General features: G+C 39.3%; 1 protein-coding gene and 1 non-coding gene across 4 annotated transcripts in view; both read left to right on the plus strand.

The window, feature by feature from the left end:
• The first annotated feature begins 683 nt into the window (after nucleotides 1–683).
• The window catches only part of RAB23 (RAB23, member RAS oncogene family), a 36060-nt gene continuing 17850 nt past the window's right edge, over nucleotides 684–18893 (plus strand). For 2 of the 3 annotated variants that reach the window (XM_047860720.1, XM_047860721.1), the window contains exons 1-3: nucleotides 684–970; nucleotides 9746–9961; nucleotides 16366–16451. In XM_047860720.1, coding sequence (XP_047716676.1) covers nucleotides 9807–9961; nucleotides 16366–16451 — 241 coding nt within the window. In that variant the 5' untranslated portion in view covers nucleotides 684–970; nucleotides 9746–9806. The remainder of the gene's footprint in view (nucleotides 971–9745; nucleotides 9962–16365; nucleotides 16452–18893) is intronic. The other variant, XM_047860722.1, reaches the window with a different exon arrangement.
• Nucleotides 5463–5535, plus strand: TRNAR-CCU (transfer RNA arginine (anticodon CCU)). Its single transcript has one exon. It is a non-coding gene; the product is annotated as a tRNA-Arg (tRNA).

The raw sequence follows: 18893 nt of genomic DNA on the forward strand, positions 1-18893 counted from the left end.
TAGGGTAAGCTTCTTTAGGAAACAGTGCCCAATTGTTATTTAAAGGAGTTGTTCTAGTTTACTTTCCAGAAGCAGGGTAGATGCATTCGGTTACTCTACATCCTTGGAGTATTTTGCCAACAGTTGGTATTTTCCTTTATTCCCTCTATTCTATTGTATTTTGAAATATAAAAACAACTGAAGCAGTTTAGATTGCTTTCAGGGGGAACTTTCAATTGTTGGTTTGGTTCTCTCAACTGTTAACCATCTCCGACTTCTACTTTCTCCAGCTGCAACGGGTGGACTGTGAGTGCGTTTTCAGTTTTGCTCAACATTTTTTGCTCACTCTACCACTTGGATGTCATCCGGTGGAGAAAAAAAGGTGTGTGTCCAAGGCAGGGCAAGTCCTTTGAGTACTCTGGAAGTCTGATCACTTAGTAGGCGAAACCTATGCGGACCTTCCTCGGTCAGTGCTATACTAGGGTCCACGATCTAGGAGCTCCCGCCCGCCGCTGCGGTCCTCACTGCACAGCGGGTTCCCCCAGACGCACCGGGAACGCTGAAGAGCCGCCGGGAACGCAGGAGAGCCGCCCTCCCCGAGAACCAGCCAGAACGCGGGTGGAGCAGGGCGGGGGGCACCGGTCCGCGCGGAGCATGCGCAGAACCAGCCCAGCGCATGCTCCGCAGAGCGGCGCGTCCACAGATGAGGGGAGTCGAGTCTCCCGCGCCCCACCATCCTTGCCGGAGTTGCTGCTGAGTCGCTCGTGCTGAGCCGCTCGTTCTGAGCCCTGGCTGGCAATAAAGTTCGTTAAAAAAATCATAGTCATTTTTAAGAGAGTGAAAGAGGGCGCGAGCCAGCCGGGCGGCCCCGCCGGGGGGAGCTGGCGCGCTGGGAGGAGGAGGAGGAGGAGGTGGCGGCGGCGGCAGCGGTTGCGCCGCGACCAGGAGGAGCCGGTCGCGCCGGGCGGCGGGTCCGTGGCCAGCGGGGACGGTGAGTAGCAGCCTGCACTCCGGGCAGCCGCACGGCTCTCACTCGCCCTCTCCAGCGGTTCAGGACTCCCCCGGCTCTGCTGGGGAAGGACCCGCTTCTCCCCGGGGTCCCGGGATGTGCCGTACTCCGGGGACTGGAGAGGGGTGTCGGGGACAGGGGCCTCCAGGCCCGTGCTCCCATCCCCCGGCCCCTGAGCGCCCTCTCCCCCGCCTCGGAGCGCCGTGCCCAAGTTCCAGCTGGAGGAGGTGGGCGGCAGCTCCTGCCCGGCACCCGTTCTCCCCGCCCCGCGGCCGGGGCTCCCAGGGTGTGGGTCCTTGGAATTGCCCTTAGGGCGGGAAGGAGCGAGACGGCGCGGGGGAGAGGCGCTGGCCTCCAGCCTGGCTGAGCACTCAGCTTCTCGTCTTTCCCCAGTCCCCAGGTGGGGAAGGGGCGACCCCGGCCGGGAGACACAGCGGCAGGGGGCGTTAAGTGCCGGGTGAGGTGTGATGGGTAGGAAGGTCCCAGGCTCTACCCCGGCTTTTAGGCCCCCCTCCTCCTTGCGGAGGGGCCCCCTCCTTACCCGCGGCCCCACCCTTCCCTAGTTTCTCACTCAGTGACTGCTAGAATATGAATGAGCCAGACTGCACTATTTCATTGACACTGGCTGCCGCAGAATTTCTTAACTCGGAGAACCGAGGAGCCTTCAGCAGCTCCCAGACGTAAGAACGTGAGGGTGTGTGAGAGTATTAACTTCACTATCAGGAGTGTCAGCAGAGTCTGAAAAGGGCCGGGTACTTCTTTAGGTTTTATATAACTCCTAACGTCTTCTGGGTAATTTCACTGAACCTAACAAGTTTTTTCAGTGTTGTTATAAACATAATCGTACTGTACTTAAGTACTGGCTGAGATTAAAAAGACAACCCTTTTAATCAGTGACTTAGCTCATATTTTTCTTTTCTAGTTTATTAGATTGCATTGGTTGGGTAAATCTTTAAAATTAAATTGGGGGAAAAGAGTATTTATGTAAAGCATTACTGTAAGCTTTTTAATTATCATACCCAGATTTATGCTTATTTTCTAAGAACTTAATTGTTTTGATATAGTGCCTTAAGTCGAGACAGTAGTAGTAGCTGATAATCACAAGAGTCAGACTGCCTGCGTTAAAATCTGATTGCACTTTCTTTCTTTAAATTAAAAAAAAACTTATTATTTATTTTGAGAGAGAGAGAGAGAGAGAGAGTGAGAGAGAGAGAGAGGGAGAGAGAATGAGCTGGGGAGAGGCAAAGAGAAGAGAGGGAGAGATAATCCCAAGCAGGCTCCGTGATGTCAGCTCAGAGCCTGATGCAGGGGCTGGATTCCACCAACCCTGAGATCATGACCTGAGCCAAACCAAGGTTGAAGACTTAACTGACTGAGCCACCCAGGTGTCCCTTTAAATTTTGTTTTTAAAATTATGTGATAAAGGGCACCTGGGTGAGTCAGTTGCTTGAGCCTCTGACTCTTCGTTTCCACTCAGGTCATGATCCTAAGGTCATGGGATCCAGCATGACATTGGGTTCTGTGCTGTGCTTGGAGCCTGCTTGGGGTTCTCTCCTCTCTCTCCCTCCCCGACCTGTGTGTTCGTGCTCACTCGCGCTCTCTCTCTCTCTTTCTGTCTCTCTCACAATAAATAAATAAACAAACATAAAATTAAATGGTAAAAGTGACTTTTTAGGGGATTTGTGGTTCTATGAATTTTAGATTAATGCAAACACCACTACAATCTGAATTATAGAACAGTTCTTACCACCGCCCCACCTCTGCCAAACTCATGCTGTCCTTTTATATCTTTTCCCTTACCCCTAACCCCTGGCAATCACCAGTCCTTTCCAGATGTCATATAAGTGGAATCATACAATATGTAACCTTTAATGCTGACTTCTTTTCACTCAGCTTAATGTCTTTGAGATTCCTCCAAATTGTTGTATGTATCAATAATTTTCTTTTTTTATTGCTAAGTAGTGTTGCATTAGGTAGATGTGCCACAGTTGTTTATACATCCACCCACTGAAGGACATTTGGAGTGTTTCCAGTTTTTCGTGATTATAAATGGAGCTGCTTATAAACATTCATGTACAGGTTTTTGTGTGAATATAAGTTTTCATTTTAGGGTATTGCTAAGAGTGGGTTGCAGGGTCATATAAAATATGTTTAACTTTATAAGAAACTGTCATGCTGATTTCCAGAGTGGTTGTATCATTTTGCATTCTTACCAGCAATGTGTGAGAGTACCAGTTGTTCTACATCCTCCTAAGCACTTGGTATTTTCAGTAATTTTAAATGTAAATGTAAAATGTAAAAGTAAATTAAAATTTTAAATGTAAATTAGCCATGCTAATAGACGTGTGGTAACACATGATGTCGATGTGTCTTTAACTAATGGTTAACGATGTTGAATATCTTTTCATGTGCTTATTTAGCATGTATAATCTTTGATGAGTATCTGGCCAAGGGTATTGCCCATTTTTCAAATGGGTTGTTTGCTTTCTTATGTTGAGTTTTTTTTCTTTTTCTTTTTTTTTTTAATTTTTTTTTTTAATGTTTATTTATTTTTGAGACAGAGAGAAACACAGCATGAACGGGGGAGGGGCAGAGAGAGAGGGAGACACAGAATCTGAAACAGGCTCCAGGCTCTGAGCCATCAGCCCAGAGCCCGACCCGGGGCTTGAACTCACGGACCGCGAGATCATGACCTGAGCTGAAGTCGGACGCCCAACCGACTGAGCCACCCAGGCGCCCCGAGTTTTTTCTCTTATGTTGAGCTTTGAGGGTTCTTTATATGTTCTGGAAACAAGTTATTTGGTAGATATGTGCTTTGCAAATACTTTCTTGTAGTTTGTAGCATGTCTTTTTGTTCTTTTGACAGCATCATTTCCAGGGCAAATGTTTTTCGTTTTTATGAAGTCTCATTTATTAATTTTTCCTTTTAAGAACTCTACCTAACACCAGGTCAAGATTTACACCTTCTAAAATAATTCTTCCAAAAAATATGGTTTTATTTTTATTTTATTTCAGATTTTATTTTTAAGTAATCTCTACACCGAACATGGGGCTCAAAATCACAACGCCAAGATCAAGAGTCACAGGTTCTACCAAACTGAGCCAGACAGGCATCCTTATAGTTTTATTTTATTTTTTAAAACGTTTTATTTATTTTTGAGATAGAGAGTGAGAGTGCAGGGGGAGTGGTAGGGAGAGAGGGTGACAGAAGATCTGAAGCAGGCTTGGCTCTGCACTAACAGCAGCTAGCCTGATTCAGGGCTGGAACTCACAAACTGTGAGATCATGACCCAAGCTGAAATCAGGAGTCTGATGCTCAACTGACTAAGTCATGCAGGTGCCCCTGTATTTTTGTTTTTATTTTATTTTTTAAAAATGTTTGTTATTTTTGAGAGAGAGAAGGAGAGAGAGCATGAGTGGGGGAAGGGCAGAGAGAAAGGGAGACAGAGGATCTGAAACAGGCTCTGAGCTGACAGTAGAGAGCCTGATGTGGGGCTTGAACTCATAAACCAGGAGATCATGACCTGAGCTGAAGTTGGATGCTTAACCTACTGAGCCACCCAGGAGTCCCTTTTTTAAAAAAATTATTATTATTTTAATGTTTATTTATTATTTTTGAGAGAGCACCTATAGTTTTACTTTTACATCTTTGATCCATTTTGAGGTTTAGGCAGATGTTTGCTTTTTTACATATGAATGTCCAATTGTTCCATCACCATTTGCTGAAGACATTGTCTTTTTTCCATTGAATTGTTTTTGCACCTTTGTTGAAAATCAATTGACTGAATTTGTGTGGGTCTATTTTTGGGCTCTCTGTTCCATTGATTTATGTATCTTTGTCTTTGCCAGTATCATGCTGTCTTAATTAGTATAGCTCTTTGGTGTCTTCTAATTGGCTAGTATGATTTCCTCCAATTTTATTCTTTTTCAAAATTGTGTTACCTATTCTAGTTTATTTGCCTTTCCATATAATGTTTAGGATCAGCTTGTCTTGGAATACCTGGGTAGCTCAGTCTGTTAAGGGACCAACTCTTGCTCTCAGTTCAGGTCATGATTTCATGCTTTGTGAGTTTGAGCCTTGAATCAGGCTCTGCACCGTCAGTGTGGAACTTGCTTGGGATCCTCTCTCTCCCTCTTTGTCTGCCTCCCCTGCTTGTACTTTCTCTCTCAAAATAAAAAAAATAAAAATAAATGTAGAATCAGCTTGTCTCAAATACAGAAAAAAAATCCTGCTGGTACTTTGGAATTGCATTAAACCATAGGTCAATTTGGGGAGAAGTGCTATTTTTACTTTGTTGAATCTTCCACTCTGTGAATATGGCATATCTTCTCATTTATTTAGGTGTTTATTTCATTAGTGTTTTATAGTTTTCAGCATATAGATCCTGTACGTGTTTTGTTAGATTTATACCAAAGTATTTAATTTTTTTTGAAACTCTTGTGAATGTCACGTAAAAATTTTTGGTTTCAGGGTGCCTGGCTGGCTCAGTTGGAAGAGCATGTGACTCCTAATCTCAGGGTAGTGAGTTCAAGCCCCATGTTGGGTATAGAGATTACTTAAATAAATAAAACTTAAAAAAATATTGTTTCCTGCTTTCAAATTGTACATTGTTAGGGTATAGAAATACAATTCAGTGTTGTTTGTTGTTTTTGTATCTTGTGCCTTTGCTAACCTGATTTATTAGTTCCAGGATTTTTTTTTTTTTAATTCCTTTAAGTTTCTATAAAGACAGTCATGTAATTTGTGAGTAGGGTCACTTTTATTCATTTTTTCCCTAATCTGTGTTTTATTTGTTTTTTTGTCACCTGTTTCTCTGGCTAGAACTTTGTGTATAATGTAGAACTTTGAGTGGTGAGAGTAGAGATCCTTTCCCTGTTCTTAGTCTAAGGGTTAAAACAGTCACACTTTCAGGTGTGTGGCTTAGTCAGTAGAGCTTGTGACTCTTGATTGCAGAGTCATGAGTTTGAGCCCCATGTTGCGGGTTAGAGTTTACTTAAAATAAAAAAACAACAGGTTTTTAGAGTTAAGTATATAATATTAGCTGTTTTTTTTTTGTATATGAAATTTATTGTCAAATTGGTTTCCATACAACACCCAGTGCTCATCCCAAAAGGTGCCCTCCTCAATACCTATCACCCACCCTCCCCTCCCTCCCACCCCCCATCAACCCTCAGTTTGTTCTCAGTTTTTAACAGTCTCTTATGCTTTGGCTCTCTCCCAAACCTCTTTTTTTTTTTCCTTCCCCTCCCCCATGGGTTTCTGTTAAGTTTCTCAGGAGCCACATAAGAGTGAAACCACATGGTCTCTGTCCTTCTCTGTATGGCTTATTTCACTTAGCATCACACTCTCCAGTTCCATCCACGTTGCTACAAAGGGCCGTATTTCATTCTTTCTTATTGCCACATAGTACTCCATTGTGTATATAAACCACAATTTCTTTATCCATTCATCAGTTGATGGACATTTAGTCTCTTTCCATGATTTGGCTATTGTTGAGAGTGCTGCTATAAACATTGGGGTACAAGTGCCCCTATGCATCAGTACTGCTGTATCCCTTGGGTAAATTCCTAGCAGTGCTACTGCTGGGTCATAGGGTAGGTCTATTTTTAATTTTTTAGGAACCTCCACACTGTTTCCCAGAGCGGCTGCATAGCTGGATAGTTTTTTAATAGACACCATTAATCAGGTTGAAGGAGTCCTCTTGTGTTTCCAGTTTGCTGTTTTTCTGACAAATGGATGTTGAGTTTTATTATATATTTCGTGTGATATATGTATCGGTTGATATGGTGATGAGGTTTTTCTTTGCTTTGTTAATATGGTTGATTACACTGATTGGTTTTAGGTATTGAACCACCCTTGCATTCCCAGAACAAAGCCCACTTGGTCCTGGTGATTCTTTTTATATATTCCTGGATTTGACTTGCTAATATTTTGTTGAGGACTTTGGTGTGTCTGTGTTCATGAGGGGATATTTGTCCAGTTTTCTTTTTTGTACTGTCTTTGTGTGGTGTTGGTATCAAGGTAATGCTGGCTTTATAAAATAAGTTGGGAAGTGTTCCCCTCTTTTCAGTATTTTGGAAGAGATTGTGTATCGTTGGTGTCAATTCTTGAAAAGCTTGGTAGAATTCTCCCGTGAAATCACCTGAGCCTGGAGATTTTTCTTTGAGTTTTTAAGTTACAAATTCAATTTCCTTTATAGTTATAGGGCTATTCAAATTATCTATTTCATATTGAGAGAGTTGTGGTAGTTAATCCTGTTTAAGGAATTGGTCCATTTCATCTATGTTGTCAAATTTATGTGTGTAGAGTTGTCTGTTGTATTATCCTTTGGAGTCCACAGAGTCCATAGTGACATTCTTGATTTTATTCCTAATATTGGTAAATTGTGTATTCTCTTTTTTTTTTCTGTCAGTTATACTGATCTTTAAAGAAACAGTTTTTTGTTTAATTTTCCCTGTTTTTCTGTTTCCAATTTCATTGATTTCTGTTCTTTATTATTTCCATCATTTGCTTTGGGTTTATTTTGCTCTTTTTCTAGTTTCTTGAGGTGGGAGTTTAAATGATTGAGACTTTTCTTCTTTTCTAAGGTAAGCATTTAGTGCTATAAATTTTCTCTTTCAGCACTACATTAGCTATGTCTCACAGATTTTCACATGTTGTATTTTCCTTTTCATTCAATTAATTATTTAAAAATTTAAAAATTATTTAAAAATTTAAAAATTATTTAAAAATTTAAAAATTAAAACAAATTTTTTTTCTTGTGCACCTGGGTGGCTCAAGTCGGTTGAGCATCCAGACTCTCGATTTCAACTCAGGTCATGATCCCAGGGTCATGGGATCGAGCCCCATGTCAGGCTCCACACTGAACATGGAACCTGCTTAAGATATTCTCTCTCCCTCCCTCCCTGCCCCTCTTCCCACTCATGCTCACTCTCTCTTAAAAAAAAAATTATCTTCAGCTTCAGTCTTTGGCTCACACATTGTTTTTAGTTTGCAAATGTTTGGAGATTTTCCTGTTATCTTTCTGTTTTCTGTTAATTATTTCTAGTTCGACTGCATTGTGGTCCCATTATTTTAAGTTTGTTGAGGTTTTTTTTTTTTTTTTAAATCACCTGGAATTTGTTTTATCTTGGTATATATTTAGTAGATAGATTTAATAGATACTTAAAAAGAAGTATATTCTGTTGTGTGGACAGTTCTATAAATGTCAGATTCTGATTGTTTTATTGTTATTAGACTTTAATTTTGTTTTAAGTATATCTCTTTGTAACTTCTTCAGTGGTTGCTCTGGATATTACACTATATATATATAGATATATATCTATATATCTATATATATATATACACACACACACATACACTATGTACGTACATATGTGTATGTATAAATATATGTATACACACATATGTATATATGTATACATGTAATATACATATATATGCACTTATATATATACACACATATATATACACTTATATATATAACTTATCACAGTCTTTTGGAGTCAACATTTTACCAGTTTAAGTGAAGCATAGAAACTTTACCTTCCTTTACATTCCTTTATCTTCTCCCATTTATAGTTATCGTAAATATTTTCTCTGTACATACTGAAAACCACACAATTGTGTTTGAGTCCAACATAATTTAGAACATTCAAGAGAAGTCTTGTATTTACCTGTATTTTTGCTCCTACCATAGTCTTCTTTTCATTCTTATACTTTTTTTTTTTTTTTACATCATTTAATTATGTTTGAGGTGGAGACCTAGAACCTGTACTTGAACAAATCCTCCTAGATGATTCTTATGATTGTGCAAATTTGTGAAGCAGTAGGGACAATTACTGAGACTCCGTGGTGGGGGATGGGGGAAATGTTCTTCATGTTTCAGACTTGTTTTATGTAATGGTTGTATAGATGGATTTTCAGTTAAGGTAGTTGGAATATAATATTGTATAATAGGAATTTAACTAGTAATTTTAAGAAATAGAAGAAATTGACTTTCTGTTCTTTTCAATCTAAAATGCAGACAGTACACATTGTATTACTTTCATTATATGAGTAACTGTAACTAGTCTGAAACTAAAGAAAGAATGTGTGGTATAAGATTATTTATAAAGGACTCATTATAACCTGAACAGTGAAGCACTGTAAGAGTTCAGTGCTGACACACAGTTGTATATTATACAAAATCTTTCTTAGGGGTGCTTTTCTAGGGATAGTAATTATTACTTGTGAGGTTGAAAAAGCAGTTTTCTTAGATATTTTATTTGTTACCCATATGGTGGTGACTATGGAGGATTTATTATGTTGTATGAAACTACCATTTTTTGAGTGCTCGATTTTCATCATGCTTAGTGCTTTATATGTGCCATTGATCAACAGTCTTGTGAGATAAATATCCTTAGTAAACTGAAGTTTAAAGAGGTCAAGCAGTAACTTCACTAAGAGCAACTTTAAATCAGACCTCAACTCTAACACTCACCATCTTAATCTTAGTCTCCGTGAAAGGTAGAACTATGTAATCTAGGCCTTTATTAATACCTAGATATCATACATTTTGCTACTGATCAGGATTCAAAAATGATATTATTGTTCCTCCTTTCAAATAATTTACATGATCTAAACAGGATGGTAAGGGGGCCTCCATCATGGAAACAAATTCTTGCAGTGCAATATAATTATTTCTCCATAAAACAATTACAGCTTATTTTGTACAATTTTTATGTTATGAAAAATAATTTCATTTTAAACCACAGATTTGAGAAGATCTGATCACCTGGAATTAAAGTTGGTTCAGAAACCTTTTCAACTGCAAAAATGTTGGAGGAAGATATGGAAGTGGCTATCAAGATGGTGGTTGTAGGGAATGGAGCAGTTGGAAAGTCAAGTATGATTCAGCGATATTGCAAAGGCATTTTTACAAAAGACTACAAGAAAACCATTGGAGTTGATTTTTTGGAGCGACAAATCCAGTATGTACATGGCCATTTTATCCCCTGAGTTTTGATTTATGAAGTTTTGATTTGTGAACTATATCTAGGACTTTCACTGGAATAATACTAATTACAGTATAGTCCAAGGTTAGGAGTCTAGTGACTGTGGCTAATGAGACACTCTGTGGTGGTTTTCAAATACTCATTACTGTGTGTATCTTTTTTTTTTCTTTTTAATGTTTCAAGCTTTTATTTAGATTCCAGTTAGTTAACATATTCCTGTGTATATCTTTATTCTTCTGCCTTTTTTCACCTTTCATCTGTTTTCCCTTCCTCATTTCCCCCCTTTTTTCATACTCCCCTCCACACTTTCTGTCTTGTATCTGATGTTATATTTATTGATGGCACCTTGCGTACTTCTTAAAGTCAAACTGATGCTTGACTGTAATGAGATTTCTGTCCCTTATAGGCACAACTTGGAGATTTTGCAGGTTCTGTTCCAGACTACCACAATAAAGCAAGTCAAATGAATTTTTTGGTTGCACAGTGCATATAAAAGTTATGTTTACATTATACTGTAGTCTATTAAGTATGCAACAGCATTATGTCTAAAAAAATGTACATACCTTAATTTAAAAATACTGTATTGCTCAGGCACCTGGGTGGCTCAGTCGGTTGGGCATCTGACTTCGGCTCAGGTCATGATCTCGCGGTGTGTGAGTTCAAGTCCCGCGTCGGGCTCTGTGCTGACAGGTCAGAGCCTGGAGCCTGCTTCTGATTCTGTGTCTCCCACTCTCTCTGCCCCTCCCCCACTCCTGCTCTGTCTCTCTCACTCTCAAAAATGAATAAATGTTAAAAAAATTAAATATTAAAAATTAAAAAAATACTGTATTGCTAAAAAATGCTAACCATCCTCTGATCTTTCACTGAGTCTTAATCTTTTTGCTGGTGAAGGTCTTGTCTTGATGTTGATGGCTGCTGACTGATCAGGGTGGTGGTTGAATGTTGGGGTGGCTGTGGTAGTTTCTTAATATAAGACAACAGTGAAGTTTGCTTCACTGATTTACTCTATCTTTCAGGAATGATTTCCCTGTAGCATGTGATGCTGTTTGATGGCATTTTACCCACAGTAGAACTTCATTCAAAATTGGAGTCAATTCTCTCAAACCCTATTGAATCACTATATTGTACACCTGAAACTGATATAACGCTATATGTTATACTATAGTGGAATTAAAATTAAAAACTTTAAAAAAATTCTCTCAAACCCTGCTGCTACCTTATCGGCTAAGTTTATTTAATATTCTAAATCCTTTCTTGTCATTTCAACAGTCTGCACAGCATCTTCACCAGGACTAGATTCCATGCCAAGAAACCACTTTCTTTGCTCATTTATAATAAGCAACTCCTCATCTGCTCATGTTTTATCATGAGATTGCAGCAATTCAATCACATCTTCAGGCTCCATGTCCTGCTATTTCCACCACGTCTGCAGATACTTCCTCCATGAACCTTCCTCCATTGAACCTTTCAGAGTCATCCGTGAGGGTTGGAATCAACTTCTTCCAAAGTCCTGTTGATCTTGATATTTGACCTCTTCCAGTGAATCACAGATGTTCTTATTGGCATCTACAGTGGTGAATCCTTTCTATAAAGTTTCAATTTACTTTGCCCAGATCTATCAGAGGAATTGCTATGTGTAGCAGCCATAGCCTTACACAATATATTTCTTAAATACTAAGACTTGAAAGTCAAATGGCCTGCAGAATGGATGTTGTGTTAGCAGTCATGACAACAACATTCTCTCATTGTACATCTCCATCAGACCTCTTGGGTGACCAGGTCCATTGTCAATGAGCAGTCATACTTTGAAGGAATTTTTTTCCTGAGCAGTAGGTCTCAACAGTGGGCTTAAAATATTTAGTAAACCATGATGTAAACAGATGTGCTGTCATCCAGGCCTTGTGGTTCCATTTATAGAGCACAGGCAGGGTAGATTTAGTATAATTCTGAAGGGCCATAGAATTTTCAGAATAGTAAATAAGTATTGGCTTCAACTTAAAGTCACCAGCTGCATTAGCCCCTAACAAGGGAGTTAACTTGTCCTTTGAAGCTTTGAAGCCAGGTACTGACTTTCCTCTAGTTATGAACGTCCTCCATAGAATCTCCTTCCAATAGAAGGCTGTTTCATCTACATTGAAAATTGGTGGGTTAGTGTAGCCACCTTCATTAATTATCTCAGCTAGATCTTCTGGGTAACTTGCTGCAGCTTCTGCATCAGTACGTGCTGCTTCACCTTGCGCTTTGATGTCATAGAAGCAGCATCTTTCCTTAAACCTCATGAGCCAGTCTCTGCTAAATTCAGGCTTTTCTTCTGCAGCTTCCTCACCTCTCTACCTTCATAGAACTGAAGAGAGTTAGGGCCTTGCTCTGGATTATCGGGCTTTTGTTTGAGGGAATGTTGTGGCCGGTTATATCTTCTGTCCGGATCACAAAAGCTTTCTCCATATGAATAGTACAGCTGTTTCGCTTTTTACGTTCTATGTGTTCACTGGAGTAGCTTGCTTGCTTGCTTATTTATTTATTTATTTATTTATTTATTTATTTATTTGATAGTAAGTAACTAAATATGTAAGTAATCTCTACACCCAATGTGGGGCTTGAGATCAAGTTGTATGCTCTACTGACTGAGCCAGCCGGGCACCACTGAGACAGCACTTTCATTTCCTTCAAGAATTTTTCCTTTCATTCATAGCTTGGCTTACTGGCACAAGAGGCCTAGCTTTCAGCCTGTCTCAGCTTTCAATATGCTTTCCTCACTGCTTAATCATTTCTAGCTTTTTAAAATTTTTTTAATGTTTATTTTTTAGAGAGAGAGAGCTCGCGTGCACGTGTGTGTGCGAGTGGGGGAGGGGTAGAGAGAGAGGGAGACACAGAATTCAAAGCAGGCTCCAGGCTCTAAGCTGTCAGCACAGAGCCTGACACGGGGCTCGAACCCACGAACCGCAAGATCATGACCCAAACCAAAGTTGGACATTTAACCGACTGAGCCACCTAGCTTTTGATTTAAAGTCAGAGATGTGTGGGTCTTCCTTTCACTTGAACACTTAGAAGCCCTTGTAAGGTTATTAATTGGCCTAATTTCAGTATGGCTGTGTCTCGGAGTAGGCAGGCCCAAGGAGTGAGATGGGGGAATGACTGATGGTAGAACAGTGAGAACACACACAACATTGTTCCATTTAGTGTGCTATCTTATATGGAAGTGATTTGTTGCAGCCAAAACGATTATAGTAGTAACATTAAAGATCACTATGCACAGATCACCATAAAAAATATGATAATAATGAAAAAATTTGGAATATTCTAAGAATTATCAAAATGTGGCACAGGGACTCAAAGTGAGCAGATGCTGTTGGAAAAATGGTGCTAATATGATTGCTAAATGCAGGGTTGCCAAAAACCTGCCATTTGTAAAAAATACAGTATCTGTGAAGCCCAGTAAAGCGAAGTGCAATAAAATGAGGCATGCTTGCTTTATGTGGAAGGGAAATTACCTGTCTCTCAGTATAGTTTTCAACTCTTATATTATGGGATCCTAAGACTATCTAGAAGTTCGAGAATTGATCATTTGTTTTAAAGAAATAAGAGCAGATTTGGCAAGATTAAATACTCCTATGAAAAGGAAATCTTACTTTAGTAGATCCATTTGGATTCTAAAACACGTCAAGAGTGACACTTTTTGTCATTAGTCCTCAGAACTTTTTTTTTTTTTTTTTTTTTTTTTTTAATTTTTTTTTTTTTCAACGTTTATTTATTTTTGGGACAGAGAGAGACAGAGCATGAACGGGGGAGGGGCAGAGAGAGAGGGAGACACAGAATCAGAAACAGGCTCCAGGCTCTGAGCCATCAGCCCAGAGCCCGACGCGGGGCTCGAACTCACGGAGTGCAAGATCGTGACCTGGCTGAAGTCGGACGCTTAACCGACTGCGCCACCCAGGCGCCCCTAGTCCTCAGAACTTTTAAGGAAATTTTATTTTAATTTTTTTTATTTTGAGTATAGTCGACACATAATGTCACATTAGTTTTAAGTATACAACAAAATGATTCAACTCTCTATAGGTTAAGCTATGTTCACCACAAGTGTAGCTACATCTGTTACCATACAATGCAATTACAGTATTATTGACTACATTTTCTATGCTGTACCTTTTATTCCCATGACTTACTCATTCCATAACTAGGAGCCTATATCTCCCACTGCCCTTCATTCATTATGCCCATTCCCCCATACCCCAAGCATGCATGTGTATATGTATATATATATATATTTTTTTAATTTTTAAAAATGTTTATGTTTGAGAGACAGAGACAGAGTGTGAGGTGTGAGCAGGGGAGGGGCAGAGAGAGAGGGAGACACAGAATCCAAAGCAGGCTCCAGGCTCTGAGCTGTCAGCACAGAGCCCGACTCGGGGCTCAAACCCACGAACCGCGAGATCATGACCTGGGCCGATGTCAGACGCTCAACTGACTGAGCCACCCAGGCGCCCATATATATATAAGTATTTTTTAAGTATTTATTTTTGAGAGAGAGCAAGTTGGGGAGGGGCAGAGAGAGAGGGAGACAGAGGATCTAAAGCGGGCTGTGCACTGACAGCAGAGAACCCATTGCGGGCTCGAAGCCATGAACCGTGAGATAATGACCTAAGCCAAAATCAAGAGTCAGACGCTTAACTGACTGAGTTACCCAGGAGTCCCAGAAATAAGTAACATTAAACAAATCTGACTAGCGTAGACATTAGCATTAAAGATAATTGTGCTCATTGTTTTAAAGATTGTTCAGTTTCTAATTTGCATTTTATTATCCTTATTTATTTATTTATTTATTTATTTATTTATTTATTTATTTATTTATTTAAGAGAGAGGGTGCAAGTGAGCTAAGGGGAGAGAGGGAGAAGCGAGCTCACCTGAAGCGGGGCTCAAGCTCACCCTGTGTGGGACTTGGCCTCATGAACTGAGATCATGACCTGAGCCAAAGTCAGATGTTTAACAACTGAGCTACCCAGGTGCCCCTATTTCCCTCTTTTAAAGATACTTCTGTGTTTACTTCCTTTCTCAGATATTTTAAAAGGATTCATTTTAAGTCTTCATAGTATTTATTTTTGTACTTGTTATCTGAACCAAATTAACATTTTAAGTATATAGTTGATCCTTGTTATTTGTAGAGTCCATATTTATATTTTAAGTATACTGTTGATTCTTGTTATTTGTAATTCCATATTTGCAAATTCATCTACTTGCTAAAATTTATTTGTAATCCCAGAATCAATATGCTCATTGCTTTGGTGGTCATTCATTGATATGCACAGAGCAGCAAATATTTGGTACCTTACATGCACGTTCTCAGGTTAGACTAAACAAGGTGACTTCCTTTTTTATCTCTCATATTATAAACAAGTGTTTTTTTGTGTGTGTGTTTTTGTCTCACATTTTTGTGCTTTTTGTTGAAGATGTTGCTGTTTAACATGGCCCCAAGCATAGTGCCATCTAGTTTCCCTAAGTACAAGAACGCTATGATGTGCCTTATAGAGAAAATATATATGTTAGGTATGCGTCATTCATACCTACCGCATTAGGTATGCGTAAGTTACAGTGCTGTTGGCTTTGACTTCAACGTTAATGAATAAACAATATGCATTAAATAAGCTATCTTTAAACAGAATCACAAAAAACCAAGGTTATATATTTATTGGTTGGGGAGAATGTAACCAGGGCTTACAAGAACCTAACTCTGTATTTCCCTGGGAGCAGTGTTTCAGTATTTGGTAGTGCAGCATTTGCAGTGACTTTATAGAACAGGAATAAGACAATGGAGTGTATGGCAAGTAAATTTATAAGTTGAAGGGCAACCAAGCAGGTAAACTGCTTGCTTTTGCTCCTTCCTTCCTCTTGCTTCTTCCTTCCTTTGTCACTCTTTTCTTTCTTTCTTTCTTTCTTTCTTTCTTTCTTTCTTTCTTTCTTTCTTTCTTTCTTAATTTCACTTCTGTCTTTTGCTTCTTTCATTTCTTTCCTTCCTTATTCTTATGTATCACTTGTACACCAGAACCCATTAGAATTTTATAGCAAGAGGAGAGCAAGTATTAACCTAAGGGAATCCCCTTGCCAGTGCCAGTGTCTGAGAGCCACCACTGTCTGTGACTGGTGTTAAAGGAGAAAACAGGACAGGTAAGCTCAAATCATGTATAAAGTTATAGCTGTCTTTCCCCCTTTAGTTTCACTATTGGTAATAGTATCAATATTTAAAAGCACTCAGATTTTTTCAGAGTGAACACCAATAATGTAGTTTTAAAACCTTCAAATCTTTGAAAAATAAAAATAGGTACAAAGTTATGTTGCTGAAGACATTTTCTTTTACATATGTCATAAATTCATCTCTTGTTTTCAGAGTTAATGATGAAGATGTCAGACTAATGTTATGGGATACAGCAGGTCAAGAGGAATTTGATGCAATAACAAAGGCCTACTATCGAGGTAAATTGTGGGGTATTTTGCAGGGGGCGTGTTCTTTTGGGTAAACAAAGAACTTCATTTTTTTTTTATTCCACATAGAAGGGTTTCTTTTTAAGAATACTTAATTTCAAAGCATTTTAAAAAATCTCTTAGGTCACTATTCTCCTAATGATCTTGTTGAGTGGTAAACAATACTTTGTACTATACATCATTTGTCTCTGCCTTGGAATTATATGACTCACATAGGCATTCCCAGTTCTAATCAGTTAGAAACTGTTAAATGCCTTTTTTTTTTTTTTTAATGTTTAGTTTTGAGAGAGAGACAGACAGAGCTTCTGTGAGCACAGGAGGGGCAGAGAGAGGGAGACAGAGGATCTGAAGCAGGCTCTAGGCTGTAACCTGAGAGCAGCAAGCCCAAGGCAGGGCTGGAACCCATGAACTGCCAGATCATGACCTGAGCCGAAGTCAGACACTTTACCGACTAAGCCACCCAGGTGCCCCATAAATGCCTATTTCTGACCATATGGAGATGACTATATGGTTAGAGTGGGAACTAGCATGAAAGAAAGCAAAATCCCTGCAAATAAGATGATATTTTGTTATGACTCATGAAATTGCGTGGATAAAGCCGTCTCAGTGCTCTGAGTTCAGAAAGGTGTAAGATACATGTGAAAGGAAAGAACTACAACTATAGGATTTAAGAATAAAATGTGGGGTTAAATTCCTCAAGAAAAGCTGAAATTTCATTCATTCATTCATTTATAAATTTACACTCAAGTTAGTTAGCATACGGTGTAATAATGATTTCAAGAATAGGATCCAGTGATTCATCCCCTGTGTATAACACCCAGTGCTCATCCCAACAAATGTCCTCCTTAATGCCCCTTGCCCATTTAGCCCATCCCCCCACCCACAACCACTCCAGCAACCCTCATAGTGTTCTCTTTCAGAGTCTCTTATGTTTTGTCCCCCTCCCTGTTTTTATATTACTTTTGCTTCCCTTTTCTTATGTTCATCTGTTTTGTATCTTGAATTCCACATATGAATGAAGTCATGATATTTGTCTTTCTCTAATACCGCTTAGCATAATACACTTTAGTTGTTGCAGATGGCAAGATTTCATTCTTTCTGATTGCTGAGTAATACTCCGTTATATACAACGGAGTATTTCACATCTTCTTTATCCATTCATCTATTGATGGACATTTGGGCTCTTTCCATACTTGGCCCATTGTTGATAGTGCTGCTGTAAATACTGGAGTGCATGTGCCCCTTTGAAACAGCACACCTGTATCCTTTGGATAAATATCTACTAGTGCAATTGCTGGGTTGTAGGGGAAAAACTGAAATTTCTTTTTTTTGTTGTTTTTAATTTTTTTTTTAACATTTATTTATTTTTGAGACAGAGACAAAGCATGAGTGGGGATGGAGCAGAGAGAGAGGGAGACACAGAATCTGAAACAGGCTCCAGGCTCTGAGTGGTCAGCACAGAGCCCGACGCGGGGCTCGAACTCATGGACCGTGAGATCATGACCTGAGCCGAAGTCGGACGCTTAACCGACCAAGCCACCCAGGCGCCCCAAAAACTGAAATTTCTAAATGGAACTTAAAGTTTCCTATAAAATTTTGTCCTTTTGAAATTTATGACAACCTTTTTACAGTGTTTCTCCAACTCATTGCCAGTGGTAATTGCAATGAGAACAAAATAACTGGAGGTTTGATATAATACCATGTAGTCTTATAGTCTCTTGGCACTTTTGAATATACATCTTGTTTTTTCCCACTTTTGAAAATGTGGGATTTATAATAATAATGGCAGCTGAGGTATAATGAAAACACAATTGTGCTAAACATCTAAACTACCAAAGAAGTTGCCTTTCCAACTTGGTACCAGGGAAACTTGACTTCTACTGCCTACTCTCAGAAGACATTTTGGTTCCTTGAGAAATTAAGAGAGGTACACCAGGTGTTATTGTAATAATGTCACCACTACTTCTCACTCTATTTACTGTGTCCTTAAAAGCTTCCCACCTGCAGTAGTTTGGACTGTTGCTCTCCGATGCATGCCAGTTTGGATCTTGAGCACCTATAACATGGTATGAGGCAGGAATTGTGTCCTTAGTACCCAAAGCTCTTAGATTAGATGGGATTTTTATCAAATTATTAATTTCATAAGCACTGATGCTAAAGGTCCTAAAAAATAAAGTTAATTCTTTTTTTTTTTTAATGTTTATTTTTGAGGTGGGGGTGGGGCAGAGAGCATGGGAGAGAGAGAAAATCCCAAGCAGGCTTCACGCTCTCAGCACAGAGCCCAACATGGGACTCGATTCCATGAACTGTGAGATCACATCCTGAGCCAAAACCAAGAGTCAGGTGCTTAAGCAACTGAGCCACTGAGATGCCCCAATTCTTTTTTTTTTTTGGCATTTTTAAGTTGTCTTATTTTATTTTATTTTATTTTAT

This window comes from Prionailurus viverrinus, chromosome B2, assembly GCF_022837055.1.
Source record: "Prionailurus viverrinus isolate Anna chromosome B2, UM_Priviv_1.0, whole genome shotgun sequence".
NCBI lineage: Eukaryota > Metazoa > Chordata > Mammalia > Carnivora > Felidae > Prionailurus > Prionailurus viverrinus.